At 44.2% G+C, this 15,262-nt stretch overlaps 1 protein-coding gene across 3 annotated transcripts in view; it reads right to left on the bottom strand.

The window, feature by feature from the left end:
• The window catches only part of NEK10 (NIMA related kinase 10), a 335,666-nt gene that overhangs the window by 43,709 nt on the left and 276,695 nt on the right, over nt 1-15,262 (bottom strand). For all 3 annotated transcript variants that reach the window (XM_083188708.1, XM_083188706.1, XM_083188709.1), the window contains 2 exons: nt 10,758-10,858; nt 7,491-7,601 (listed from right to left, as the gene is read on the bottom strand). In XM_083188708.1, coding sequence (XP_083044834.1) covers nt 7,491-7,601; nt 10,758-10,858 — 212 coding nt within the window. The remainder of the gene's footprint in view (nt 1-7,490; nt 7,602-10,757; nt 10,859-15,262) is intronic.

The following is a 15,262-nucleotide window of genomic DNA, read 5'->3' as shown; positions in this document are numbered from 1 at the left end:
AATCTGGATGCTCATGTAGGTGATGAGTGTTTATTTATGGAGGCTCTTTGTATAGAAGCAACAATAAAACATCAATGGATTATGGGCAGGCCTGATTTATACTGGAGTCCCAAGTGGGCAGTTTGCATGGGCACCCCTCTAGCCAGTGTGCCCGTGTTGTTGTCATGTATTTTTTAAAGGTATTATGTATGATGGATTGACCTTAGAAATTGTTTGGTGTATGGAAGCGGATTAGTGCTGCACTTTCACCTATCTGGCAAATGTGACAAGGAATCATGAAGTAATGGGAAAAGGGAGTAGCCTAGCATTTTCCTGTGGTATCTATTCTATCTATTCTATCTATTCTATCTATCTATCATGCAGTTTAGCTATTAAGCAGTAACATGCAGGTATATATGTATGGGTAAATGTGGCATGTTGTAGTGGGTGTATGTTTTGAGTTGAGTGAGGAGTCTTTGGCCAGGACAACTGTGAGTGATCCTCAAGTGTGGTTGTGTTTTTGATATATAGATTGTGAAATGTATATGTCACACAAGTGTGTGTGTGTGTGGTGGCAGCATCATGATCATATATTTGATGACATTACATACAAGAGTGGCTAAGGCTTTTTTTGTATGTATGATTTCTCATGGTGTAGGTACTTAGGATTGACTGTACAAGGTGTACGTGAGTAGCATAATTAATGTTGTACCCCCTTTCTCATGCACACAGATTACCAGGAGCCACCCCAGGGAGTAAGAGGGGCTCTCATGAGCTTAAGGGAGGACCTGAGGCGGATGACCGCTCATGTGGAGGACCTCTGTGTCCTGCTGCTGGACTGATGTTGGTCCATTTTATTTTATTTGTGTAATAAAAGTTTGCCGTTGTTTAAGAAGTTGTCTGTGTGTTATTTTAGTATTTAACATTAAAAGTACAAAAAGCATTTAAAACACAAACATGTGGATGTTTAGATATGTACACAGCAAAAGGGTAGATGACATTTTTATTGACATAGGGAATGTTAGGGTTAATGTATAGTGCTTGTAAGTGTTTAAGGATCAATTAGCTAAATAACAGATGACCAGGAGCAACAATCTGTTCTCAAAGTGGTTTGATAATTGCATAAGTGTGTCATGTGATCTATTTGGGAACTCAGATAACAGTAGTCTGTTTTTTTGCGGAAGTACACCGCATCTGTGCGTAGTGGCCGGTTCGCGTCCGTTCTGATGCGGGAAGGCCGTGCATACGCGGTCAGACCGTGCAGAATCTGAGTGTTTCCCCCGCACACGCATGGTTTGTATGTCGTCCGTAAACACGCCCTGTTCCTAAAGAGTGAGTCCGTCCGAATGCGGAGGACACGTGGGCGTTTCTACGGACGACGGCCGCACGCCGCCGCACAGCGTGGCGTGCGGACCGCACCGTAAGAATTCGGGAATATCCGCACCGATCAGAATAAGGGCCATAATGACAGTTGGTATGGTTGGGAGGAGTCAGAGTTCATATAAACTGTTATTACATTCAATAAGCAGTCAAGAGCCTGTGTAATTCATTTGTGTTGCTTGTTAAAGGGATGATCTGACAACTCTGGTTACAGGCTTTGTTTAAATATGACAGTTAGGGGTTTGTAGTTTAGGTACTTATGTATTATCTGGGCTCCCATGTTAAATGCACCCCATTTTTTCATACCCCTACTATCCAACTACGCATGGATTTGATTTTATATAGTGTGGCGAGCGCAGCGAGCCACCGTGCCCAAGTGTGGCGAGCGCAGCGAGCCCCGCGAGGGGACGCGGTCTCATAAGAAAAACGGGAGCCCAGATATTACATAAGTACCGTAGTTTATTACTCTCCACTTTATCACTGTTCATGTTTAGTACATCTCAAAAACAATGCATATTTAACAGTAAAAAAACAGCGCTAAGTGAACATCTCAACATGTGTATGCCCCTTAAGATATTTGTACAAACATTAAACAATAAATAGTTCTTATTAAAATGATGTTATATGAGAGTTGTTATTTCCCCTTTAACTAAGTTAGTTGCTGAGGTATGGAGCAAAGAGAAATATATGAAGTGCAACTAGGATGGACAGTGCGAGGAGGTTGTCATTAATAATAAAAGTGTTGCTGACTTTGCTAATGGAGAATCTAATGGTGTCAAATTGATTGAGCATGTTCTTGATAGGACAAACGGATGATATTAATTATGCAAGCAGAGAATGTAGAACTATATGGCACAGATGCTGCTGAGATGAGTAAATAATATTGGGATAGTATTAAAGGGTTACTCTAATGGTGTTAGAACTTGGAAGTTTATATTTTGCTAGAAATTTGTATATGTTAGTAGATGTGAAAGTTGTACTCCGGCATGGGAGAAATACTCTAAAGCTCTGTACACACGGAGCAATATGATTTCTTGCAATATATTACTGAGCAATATATTGCTCAGCAATCATATTGCTCGGTGTCTTCTTTTCATCAGCGACCAGAGATGGTCGCTGAAGAAAAGGAGATACTGTCGAGGGAAGCCGCAGGGGGACGCAGCTGTTTGCCCGGGAGCCGAAGAGGAAAGCCGCGGTCGTGACCAATGCAGGGCTGGTCGCAGGCAGCGGTGTAGCTAGGTGCCATGGTGCCCGGAGCAAGGGCAAATCCCCCCCCCCCCCCCCCCCCCCCGGTAATGAATTGGGCGCGTGGCTAACATGTGTTGCATTTTACATTTGAAAAGAAAAAACTTCAAAAAATCTAAATGGATGAAAGGTTACATTCTTTACTGTAACGGAATCTGCTGCGCTATATAAAACACTGTAACGGAATCTGCTGCATTATATATGACACTGTAACGGAATCTGCTGAGCTATATAACACACTGTAATGGAATCTGCTGCGCTATATAAGACGCTGTAACGGAATCTGCTGCGCTATATAAGACACTGTAACGGAATCTGCTGCGCTATATAAGACGCTGTAACGGAATCTGCTGCGCTATATAAGACGCTGTAACGGAATCTGCTGCACTATATAAGACACTGTAATGGAATCTGCTGCGCTATATAAGACGCTGTAACGGAATCTGCTGCGCTATATAAGACGCTGTAACGGAATCTGCTGCACTATATAAGACACTGTAACGGAATCTGCTGCGCTATATAAGACACTGTAACGGAATCTGCTGAGCTATATAACACACTGTAATGGAATCTGCTGCGCTATATAAGACGCTGTAACGGAATCTGCTGCGCTATATAAGACACTGTAACGGAATCTGCTGCGCTATATAAGACGCTGTAACGGAATCTGCTGCTCTATATAAGACGCTGTAACGGAATCTGCTGCACTATATAAGACTCTGTAACGGAATCTGCTGTGCTATATAAGACGCTGTAACGGAATCTGCTGCGCTATATAAGACGCTGTAACGGAATCTGCTGCACTATATAAGACACTGTAACGGAATCTGCTGTGCTATATAAGACACTGTAACGGAATCTGCTGCGCTATATAAGACGCTGTAACGGAATCTGCTGCGCTATATAAGACGCTGTAACGGAAGCTGCTGCGCTATATAAGACGCTGTAACGGAATCTGCTGCACTATATAAGACACTGTAACGGAATCTGCTGCGCTATATAAGACGCTGTAACGGAATCTGCTGCGCTATATAAGACACTGTAACGGAATCTGCTGCACTATACAAGGCGCTGTAGCAGAATCTGCTGCGCTATATAAGACACTGTAACGGAATCTGCTGCGCTATATAAGACCCTGTAACAGAATATGCTGCGCTATATAAGAAGCTGTAACAGAATCTGCTGCGCTATATAAGACCCTGTAACGGAATATGGTGCGCTATATAAGACGCTGTAACAGAATCTACTGCTCTATATAAGACGCTGTAACAGAATCTGCTGCGCTATATAAGACGCTGTAACGGAATCTGCTGCGCTATATAAGACGCTGTAACGGAATCTGCTGCGCTATATAAGACGCTGTAACGGAATCTGCTGCGCTATATAAGACGCTGTAACGGAATCTGCTGCGCTATATAAGACACTGTAACGGAATCTGCTGCGCTATATACGACACTGTGACGGTATCTGCTGCGCTATATAAGGTGCTGTAACAGAATCTGCTGCGCTATATAAGACACTAACGGAATCTGCTGCGCTATATAAGACGCTGTAACAGAATCTGCTGCGCTATATAAGACAATGTAACGGAATATGCTGCGCTATATAAGACGCTGTAACTGAATCTGCTGCGCTATATAAGACAATGTAACGGAATCTGCTGCGCTATATAAGACAATGTAATGGAATCTGCTGCGCTATATAAGACAATGTAATGGAATCTGCTGCGCTATATAAGACACTGTAACGGAATCTGCTGCGCTATATAAGACACTGTAATGGAATATGCTGCACTATATAAGACACTGTAACGGAATCTGCTGCACTATATAAGACACTGTACCGGAATCGGCTGCGCTATATAAGACACTGTAACGGAATCTACTGAGCTATATAAGACACTGTGATGGAATCTGCTGCGCTATATAAGACGCTGTAACGGAATCTGCTGCGCTATATAAGACACTGTAACGGAATCTGCTGCGCTATATAAGACGCTGTAACGGAATCTGCTGCGCTATATAAGACGCTGTAACGGAATCTGCTGCACTATATAAGACACTGTAATGGAATTTGCTGCGCTATATAAGACGCTGTAACGGAATCTGCTGCGCTATATAAGACGCTGTAACGGAATCTGCTGCACTATATAAGACACTGTAACGGAATCTGCTGCGCTATATAAGACACTGTAACGGAATCTGCTGCGCTATATAAGACGCTGTAACGGAATCTGCTGCGCTATATAAGACGCTGTAACGGAAGCTGCTGCGCTATATAAGACGCTGTAACGGAATCTGCTGCACTATATATGACACTGTAACGGAATCTGCTGCGCTATATAAGACGCTGTAACGGAATCTGCTGCGCTATATAAGACACTGTAACGGAATCTGCTGCACTATACAAGGCGCTGTAGCAGAATCTGCTGCGCTATATAAGACACTGTAACGGAATCTGCTGCGCTATATAAGACCCTGTAACAGAATATGCTGCGCTATATAAGACGCTGTAACAGAATCTGCTGCGCTATATAAGACCCTGTAACGGAATATGGTGCGCTATATAAGACGCTGTAACAGAATCTACTGCTCTATATAAGACGCTGTAACAGAATCTGCTGCGCTATATAAGACGCTGTAACGGAATCTGCTGCGCTATATAAGACGCTGTAACGGAATCTGCTGCGCTATATAAGACGCTGTAACGGAATCTGCTGCACTATATAAGACAATGTAACGGAATATGCTGCGCTATATAAAACGCTGTAACTGAATCTGCTGCGCTATAAAAGACAATGTAACGGAATCTGCTGCGCTATATAAGACAATGTAATGGAATCTGCTGCGCTATATAAGACAATGTAATGGAATCTGCTGCGCTATATAAGACACTGTAACGGAATCTGCTGCGCTATATAAGACACTGTAATGGAATATGCTGCACTATATAAGACACTGTAACAGAATCTGCTGCACTATATAAGACACTGTACCGGAATCGGCTGCGCTATATAAGACACTGTAACGGAATCTACTGCGCTATATAAGACAATGTAATGGAATCTGCTGCACTATATAAGACACTGTAACGGAATCTGCTGCGTTATACGACGCTGTAACTGAATCTGCTACGATCCGGGTGTGTGTGCCAGTAACTGAGGCGGCAGGCCGGCCAATGGAGTAGGACCTAAAGATCCTGCATAGACAACTGACATCCCCAACTCTAAATTGCAAAATCTGCGGTGGGAAGGTATTGTGCTGCCGGCGACACTCACCAGCTGGAGCTCCGTGCAGATCTCTCAGCGCTTTGCGCTGTTACAGCCCGGGACCCAGAAGCACGTGAAAAGTCCCCAGACGCGGCCTTCTCCCTCCTGATCAGCGCTGCGGCGTCCGTCTGTGCTCACTGAAGGGGGCTTTAGGTGACGGCGCCGCTGTTCTCCTCTGGAGCTTCCTCCAGCACTGTCGGCGGCGTGCGGAACCGCTCTCCCACACTTCCTGGCTGTGTGGTGCTACTGGAGGGCGCAGCGTGTATACATGGCGTGCCGCAGGCTTCGGTGTCATTCCACGGGGGATGCGGGCGGGCGGGGGGGGGGCTTCAAACCGGGTGAGCAGGGCAGAAGGCAGGTGCCGGCAAACGCTTTGTGGAGGGGGGGCGGGCCGGCGGCGCCATTTGGCCAAACGGCACCCGGAGCATGAGCTCCAGTGGCTCCGCCCTCCCTACGCCACTGGTTGCAGGAACGCGTTCTCGCAGCAGTCGCCCCTGTACGCATGGGGATATGGTCGCTCAGTGACCATATCCCTGAAGATTCTTGCTAGAATTGCACCCTGTGTACGGGGCTTAAGATATACCCCTACTTTGCATAACCACTTATCAGTGGTGCTGAATAGTAATATACTTATGTTTCGTGTAGGAAAGTAGTGAAATATTCGAGAATAACCAAGATATAAGATTATATATATATATTTAGTACTGCATTATCTGGGTGTTCATTATATATATATATATATATATATATATATATAATATTTTACTGTGCATGATGTTTTAAATTTGTATTACTAGGTTCATCTAACTATTCAATTGGTTTAGAAGCATTTTTTACATACTGTATATAAGCATATTTATATCTTTGCAATTCATTATGTGCACTAATTACATACATTTGTGTCTGTTCTTTCAGCGAACACTAACCAAACAAAACATTATACCAATTGTACTCCCAGATACTGGACAGCCAGATATTGTGCCTAATTCAGTATGGGTTGTAGAAATGTGGAAATCGGTAATTGGTATGCGCAAGCCCTTCAACTGTGGGAAAATGCGAACGCAGTCTAAGAGCTGGCGGGGGGGGGGGGGGGGCGAGGCTTTGAAACGATGTTGAAGGGGACACGGTCTGGACAATGCATGAGTGTCAGAACCATTTGCGGGTCCTCTAGTGACCCTAGTGCCAAGAATCTACAGTGCTGCTGGCTAGAGAGAAGGGAGCCCAGATGGAGTCTTCACACGGCCTCCTCCTCTAGAAGCGTCCCTGCATATACCATATAAGGATGTTTTTAATGTAACTGGCCCCTCCCCTCATGCTATATCCTATGCGTGGTCTGCACCGTAGTTGTCATTGTTATTCAACCATTACACTCATACTTCATATGAAAACTGTATTTGATTTATTTTAATCTGTATAGGACAAGGAACTCATGAATGAGAGCAAATGAGCCTATGTGAAGTGAGTAATAATAGGGTATTATATACAAAATTTTTGATTATAATAGCCTACCTTAGGTATGACAGTGAATATCACAAAAATACTACATACCACATAAAGGAGCATTTTATTTACCAATGAAGATAGTTTTCTTCTATAATATAAACAGCATGCGTTTTACCTTTTGCATCTCTGCTTTCAGGTTACAGGGATTGCTCTGGAGACTGAACAGAGATTTCTTGTATCGCTCAACAACTCTCCTTTTGAGGTTATCCTGAAGAGCTGGAGGGAGCTTGGGGAACATAAGGAAAATTGTAAAAATATTTCAAAGACATTGTTGTTGGGATGTAATACTTTTTTGTTACATTCTCTGGGATTTGAAGGTCACAACTGCCTCAATATTTGAAACATATACTCTCGATAATATGTTATACCACAAGTCACTGCACAAGATAGCGTTCAGCTTGTACTCATTATTTGTGGAGTTATTTTTGTATCTCTTTGAAGGTCCCATATGGAATTTCATCACGGGGCATTTACCTTCATTATTCTCAGGTGGGGTGTCACTAGGGGTGGTGTTCAGCACCAAGTGGCCCCATACAAGGGGATGACACCAAAATGTACTGTTTTTTTGGTGCTACTCCCTCAGATGGTGTCGCCAAGAAGTGCTGCAGCAGTGATGGCATCACCAGTGCAGGGAGATGCTGGTGGCTGCCAGGGTGCTCACAGTGTGAAAAAAAGGGCAAGACACATGGCCATGCCCCCAAAACATTACAAGATAATGTCCACTTTCACATGTACGAGAAGAAGGGTTGTGTTGGTAGGTGCACTGAAAGAATATTTAAACATTACTTTTAATATGGTCTTCTTAAAAGATGCCATGTGACTTCAAGGACAAACAGTGAAATATATAGGTAAAAAAAGTATAAAAATAGATGTACATACAGTGGGTGCAAACAATTCCAAATAATAAAGTGTATGAAAAGAGTGAAATGTTTGCCTACTGTGTTTTATTTACCTGTGTCTTATGTCGCTGTGTTCAGAAATGTTTCAATTGTATAACATTAGCGGGAGCAGAAATACTGTAAGTTCTCCAATTTTATCAGTAATTAGCAAAATAGATTCCTAATTAATATATACCAATAGGCTCCTATTTATGTGCAGGTCCATGGAATTCAGTTTATTATTACCAGTAGGTACCGTGTAATTACAGGTTGAGTATCCTTATCCAAAATGTTCGGGACCGGAACCATTTTGGATAACGGACTATTAAGTTTTTTGGAATATTTTTAGATTTGAATGATGTATCTTGAGGTAGCTTGCATTTATGTTGTATAAACACATGAAACATGAAATACACACAAATATATTTTATTTGCGCATGAAACCGTGCCCCCACCCGCACAGTCAACCCGCCCCCCAAAGAAATAATTTGATGGTCGGCGACCATTAAATGATTTCTTCAGCGCTTGCAGATCTGAGACACTTCTAAGGTGTCTCAGACCTAAAGGCACCCTGTGAGAGGACAGGGCAGTCAGCAGACATTCGCTGACGTCAGCTGCCTGCCCCCCGCATCCATGTCATCGGGGGATTTACAATGGGAATGCCCAGCATTCTCATGGGAATGCCCATGAAACACTGGGCATTCCGATAGGAAAATTCCCTGATGCGCATAAAAACCTATGCAAACAATCAGTCCCCCGGGCGAACACGTAGGGGACCAAATGATTTAGAATAACCCTCAATGTTTGTGTACAATCTCAGACACTGAATTTGAATTCCAAGCAATCATTTTCTTGCAGTAGTGCCAATTACAGATGCCCGCAGGTTTTTAGCAAATACAGTATATATATATTTTGGACACAACGGTTTTCGAAATTTGGAGAAATTTGGATAACAGATATTTGAATAAGTTATATTCAACCTGTATACCCTTCATGATACCAGTGTGATCATATAACCAGGCCTGGCGCCAGGGGGGGTCAAAGGGGACCCCAGAATCAGCCACTCCTCCCTGCAGTCAGCTGCCCGGCACTGGATTGCTATGGGCACCTGACACATAAACCACCCCCCTAACAAGAATTTTTGCAGCTGCGGTGCTGCAGTGACTCGGTAGGGGAAGCTGCCTGGGGACGCATGTCAGAACACGCAGCTTCCGGCCGCCGCTTACAAACACACTGACATGAGCACCGCAGCAGCACCGGCTCATGTCAGTGTGTGTAAACGCGTGTCTTTAAACAGGCATCCCCAGGCAGCTTCCCCTCCCGAGTCCCTGCAGCGCTGCAGCCGCAAAAAATCTTGTTGGGAGCGATATTAAGTGCCTGCCACCCACTGCAGTTCAGTGCCGGGTAGCTGAATGAAGGGACAAGGGCTGAATTTGGGGCCCCTATGATGCACAGGTTACCCCTGGGCAAGAAGCATGTAAATTCCCCTGGGAGCAAACATTTACCCCCCCCACACCTTCTCTGGCAACAAGCATGTTATCCCACTGGGCAATAAGCATTTAACTCATCTGGCACTGGGAATGTAATCCTCACAGGGCATTGAGTGGGTAATTCCCACTTGGCAATGAACATGTACTCCCCTATGGCAACAAGTATGTACCCCCCATGGCAAGGAACATAATACCCAGGCAAGGGTAACCCCCCTGGCACCGAGCATGTAACCCCCCTGGCACCGAGCATGTAACCTCCCTGGCACTAAGCATGCAACACCTGACAAAGAGCATGTAGGTAAGTGGCACTTATGTGGAATAATATGCAATGGCCATTATGGTGTGTGGCCTAATGTGTAATGGGTATTACCATGTGTGGCATAATATATAATGAGCATTACGGAATGTGTCCTAATGTGTAATTGGCATTACGGTGTGGTATAAGTAATGGGCATTACCATGTATTGTATAATATGTCATGGGCATTATGGTTTGTGGCCTAATGTGTAATAGCCATTATGGTGTGTGGCATAATATGCAATGGACATCATAGTGTGTGGTAAAATATGTAATGGGCATTACAGTGTGGGGCATAATATGTAATGAGCATTATAGTGTGTGGCATAATGTGTAATGGGCATTACGGTGTGTGGTAGAATGTGTAGTAGGCATTACGGTGTGTGGCATAATGGGTAGTAGCTGTCAATTCAGAAGTGAGACTGTCTGCACTGGGGGCAGCCATTAAATGGGACTTCTTGCCACCAATATGCCACCATCCCTCTCTGCTCCACACAACTACTAGTGCTATTTCTGTTGCCAGCCCTGCATATAACCTGCTAATTATGTATATATACATAGGAGAATGTATTAAGCAGAGACACAGGCATCCAAATTGGACACACATTTCGAAGATCAGGCTGGCCACATCTGTTGGATATTTTTTTTTACATTACCTTTTTAAAAATAATGAAAGTTAAAACGTTATATACAAATAAAAAAAAACAATCTTTGTACCTGTGTAATATAGATAATTTTATGCAGCTGGATTAAAATTTGTTGAATAGGGTCACTGATCTGACGCACTTTTCTCTGTGATACTGCAATACCTGCAGATGCTGCAGCGTAGAAAGTGAAATAAACAAAACAATGAACATTGTAATTAACGGAATATAAACAATATGATTTCATAATTATACAAATGAAAACAATGTAATAAAAAAAGGTACTTGTTTAGTTTCACGGCAGCCGATATATCAGATGCGATATCGGCCGATCCAATGCGATCCGATGCGATTTTTTACCTGTTCATAACCCCACTATCCACTACGCATGGAGTTGATTTTATATAGTGTGGCGAGCGCAGCGAGCCACCGAGTCCGAAGCGTGGCGAGTGTAGCGGATTACTGCGCTCACCACACTATATAAAATCAACTCCATGCGTAGTGGATAGTGGGGTTATGAACCGGTAAAAAATCGCATCGGATCGCATTGGATCGGCCGATATACCGCATCTGATATATCGGCCGCCGCGAAACTAAACAAGTACCAAAAAAAAATCTGTCACATTATAGAAGAAATAATAATAGTTTTATGTATATATCTCTCTTCCTCCAATAGGACTCAAGGTTCTTAAGAGATAAAACTAACATAATATAGAAACAATGAAATACAAAAAAAGCTGGTAATAAAATATAAAGAAAATAAATTAATTAAATTATAGATAGATGAAGTCAGCTAAGTGATGTGAATACAGTACAGTATGAGTTTTGCTAACATTTTGTGTAGTATTTTTGCATGATAAGCATAAAATAAACTGCGAAATGATAGGACTGACAGAAGAGATATGATAGAATTCAACCCTTTGAGTGCCAGCATCCCTGTGAGAGATGCACAAAAAAATCAGCTAGAAATGCCAGAGTCGCTCACATTTGTTATATAAATTTAAATAAAAATGTTGTGCAGAAAAAGATTATATTTCCTATATTAGGTAAACATTACAGGTCATTATGATGAATAAAAATGTTTGCTTGGCAATTTTCACACCAATTTTGACAAATTCACTCGGCACTCGAAGGGTTAAACATGCATGGTATAGGTATATAATATCCTTATAATGATCAAATAGGGTGGAGGTTACCTGAAGGATAAAAATTCTGTTCTATGTTTCATTACAAGCCAAAAGGAACTAACAGAAATAAATGATTTTCAAGTGCTTTGTTACAAATATTAAATGCATGTTCCTGAAAATAAAAAAAATACAGTGAAAGTGTTACTATAAATGAAGGGCTTTAAATAATTAGTGGATATGGGAATCCAAGTATTTTCTGCACCTACTACGAAGAGCAAACCTAACACAAAGGAGTCACCACTGCCTCACAAAATTCCCTCTTCGTAGTAGCTGATATGATACAGGGTCACATACCTGTAGTGGCTGCTGATATGAGATGAAAGTAATAATCACATGACAGTATGCCTACAGAATATGTAACAATATAATCATGCGGTTAAAGTGGGCCAGAAGGGGCGGAACTGTGTTCTGCCAGTTCCAATTTGGAGAGGGAACGGTTCTGCCTTTGTCCGCCCACCATGTCTGACCAGTCCACAATATGAATCATTATGCAAAGGAGTACACTTGCCGCTGACAAGAGGATGGATGATGACAGGCTGTGACTCACGCTGTCTGTCTCTCATCATCTGTCCTCTCTTTAGCAGCAAATCAGAAGTAGCTGCCACGCCTCCACCAGCCCACATACTGTACCTTGCATGCTCCCCTGCTGCGGCCAGAATAGATGGAGGCTCAGTCGGTCGGCTTCCTGGTCTGTGTCTATAATGTAGTGGCGGGTGGAGCAAAGGGAATGACTGATGTGGCCTGTCCCGCACCTCTGCCAGCCCACCTGCTTGCGCAGCCAGGACTGATTTATGATGATGAGATGGGCTCCCGTAGCACCGGCTACCAGCCAATGAGACCTTGAGTACCAGCAGCCAATCACTATCCGTGGCTGCCAGTACTCAAACTCTGAGTGGCTGGCAAGCTAGTGTCATACTTGAAAAGGGTAGTCACCGGGGATTTTCTTGTATGGCGTATAGAGCCGGTGCCTGACACTGGCGGCCCGGGGTGCACTGCATGCTGAATCTGTTGCACAATTAGACAGCACAGTGCACCAGGGACCCTGGGGGGCTGGCTACCGCGATTGCGAATGTGCGATCAGTGCACATAGCTGTGATGTCTGGTACCTGGCTTTTAGCTTCCTCTCCCCTCCCACCAGTGGCAGAACTACGGGAGGCAATGGAGTCACTTGTTGCTGGGCTTTTTCTCTTAAGGGGGCACTCTTCCATTGCCTCACACTGGCTGCCGATCCATCCCCGGAGGAGTAGTGTCACGCGGCACACCAGCTTCCTCCTTTCATTAATTTTCACACAGAGTGAGCCGGCAGCTGGCTGACACCAGGGGGATCTCCAGCGTACAGCTCCTCCAAGGCTGAGAGCTGTCCGGGAGAATTCTGTAGATGAGAAACTCTTTTGCTCTATTATGGGGAGATTGCTGCAGTCAGCAGGTAGGCACTGCCAGCGCTGTTGCTGCTCTGTGTGTGTGGCACATGTGGGGTGGGGGTCTTAAGTGTTGATAGCAATGGGATTTTACAGAATTTTTGTGAGGAGTGTTTGTGTGTGTGTGTTTTATTTAAGGGAATGTTGTTTTTGTTTAAATAAAATGGGAGTGTGTGTGTATTTTTAAGTAAAAGTTGTGTGTGTGTGTGTGTGTGCATCTGAGTGAAAAAAGGCATGTGTGTGAGTGTGCGCGTCTGAGTGAATAAGGTGTTTGTGTGTGGATTTAAGTATGTGTGTAAGCACACATCTGTATGAGAGGTGTGTATGTGTGTGCACGTGTCTGAGTGAGAGGTGTGTATGTGTGTGCATGCGTGAGTGAGAGGTGTGTATGTGTGTGTGCACATCTGAGTGAGAGGTGTGTATTTTTGTGCGCGTGTCTTAGCGAGAGGTGTGTATGTGTGTGCGTGCGTCTGAGTGAGAGGTGTGTATGTGGGCATCTGAGTGAGAAGTGTGTATGTGCGTGCGTGCGCACGTCTGAGTGAGGTGTGTATGTGCGACTGAGTGAGAGATGTGTATATGGGCGTCTGAGTGAGAGGTGTGTATGTGGGTGTCTGAGTGAGAGGTATGTATGTGGGTGTCTGAGTGAGAAGTGTGTATGCACGTCTGAGTGAGAAGTGTGTATGTAGCGTCTGAGTGAGAGGTGTGTATGTGGCATCTGAGTGAGAAGTGTGTATGTGGCGTCTGAGTAAGAGGTGTGAATGTGGCGTCTGAGTGAAAGGTGTGTATGTGGGTGTCTGATTGAGAGGTGTGTATATGGGCTTCTGAGTAAGAGGTCTGTATGTGGGCTTCTGAGTGAGAGGTGTGTAAAAGGGCCCTTGTATGAGAAGATCTGTCCGTAACGGTAGACGCCACGAATCTATCGACAACTCCCGAATGCTGGAGTACCAAGACCTCTTCTGCCACTGTGGGGCGATTAAGATCACTGAAATGCCCTGAGACCTCACCCTTTTCAGTAACCGAGCAATCATCGGGAACGGTGGAAAAATGTAGGCCAGCTTGAAGTTCCACTGACTCGTCATAGCATCTACCGACCAAGCCAGAGGATCCCTGGTCCTTGAGCAAAAGATGGGTACCTGGCAATTGTGCCTGGAGGCCATTAAATCCACTACCGGGAGACCTCATCTGGATACAATCTCCTGAAAAACCTGTGGATTCAATGACCATTCCCCTTCCAACAGCTTCACCCTGCTCAGATAGTCCACTTCTACATTCTGTATTCCCGGGATGAATACTGCTGAAATGGCTGGAACATTCTTTTCCACCCAAATGAAGATCCTTGAGACTTCCCTCATTGCCAAACTGCTTTGCGTGCCTCCTTGGTGATTCAGATAGGCAACCGCTGTGGCATTGTCCGATTGAATACGAAGAGGAAAGCCTCGCAATCTCTCCTCCGCTTGCAGAATTGCCTGCCAAACAGCTCTCAACTCCAATACGTTGATTGGCAGCAATGACTCTGTCCTGGACCAAGTGCCTTGGAGTCTCAATTCCTGGTCCACTGCTCCCCAGCCCTGGAGACTGGCATCGGGGGTGACCACCAGCCATTCCCACGTCTGCAAAGAGCGCCCCCATTAAAGAGTCTCCAAGTCCGTCCACCAAATCAAAGAAGTCCTTGTCTCCTGATATAGGACTACTGACTCCGTCTTCATGATCTTGTGATTTCCGGAACAACAGGCCAGGATATTCCACTGAAAAGGTCGAGAGTGGAAGCGGGCAAACTGTAGCATTTCGAATGTCGCCACCATTTTTCCCAGCAATTTCAGACATTTCCACACCGAAGGGGCAGACATCTAAAGTATAGACAGGGTTAAATGACGGATCTCTACTGCTTTTGATTCCGGTAAGAACACCCTGTGTAGATGGGTATCCATGATCACTCCCAGAAATTGAAGAGATTGAGTTGGTGTCAATTTCGA

The sequence above is a fragment of the Crinia signifera genome, chromosome 5 (assembly GCF_055691185.1).
Source record: "Crinia signifera chromosome 5, ASM5569118v1, whole genome shotgun sequence".
NCBI lineage: Eukaryota > Metazoa > Chordata > Amphibia > Anura > Myobatrachidae > Crinia > Crinia signifera.
Note: the sequence above shows the minus strand (reverse complement) of the source record. Positions and strands in the feature narration are given on the sequence as shown.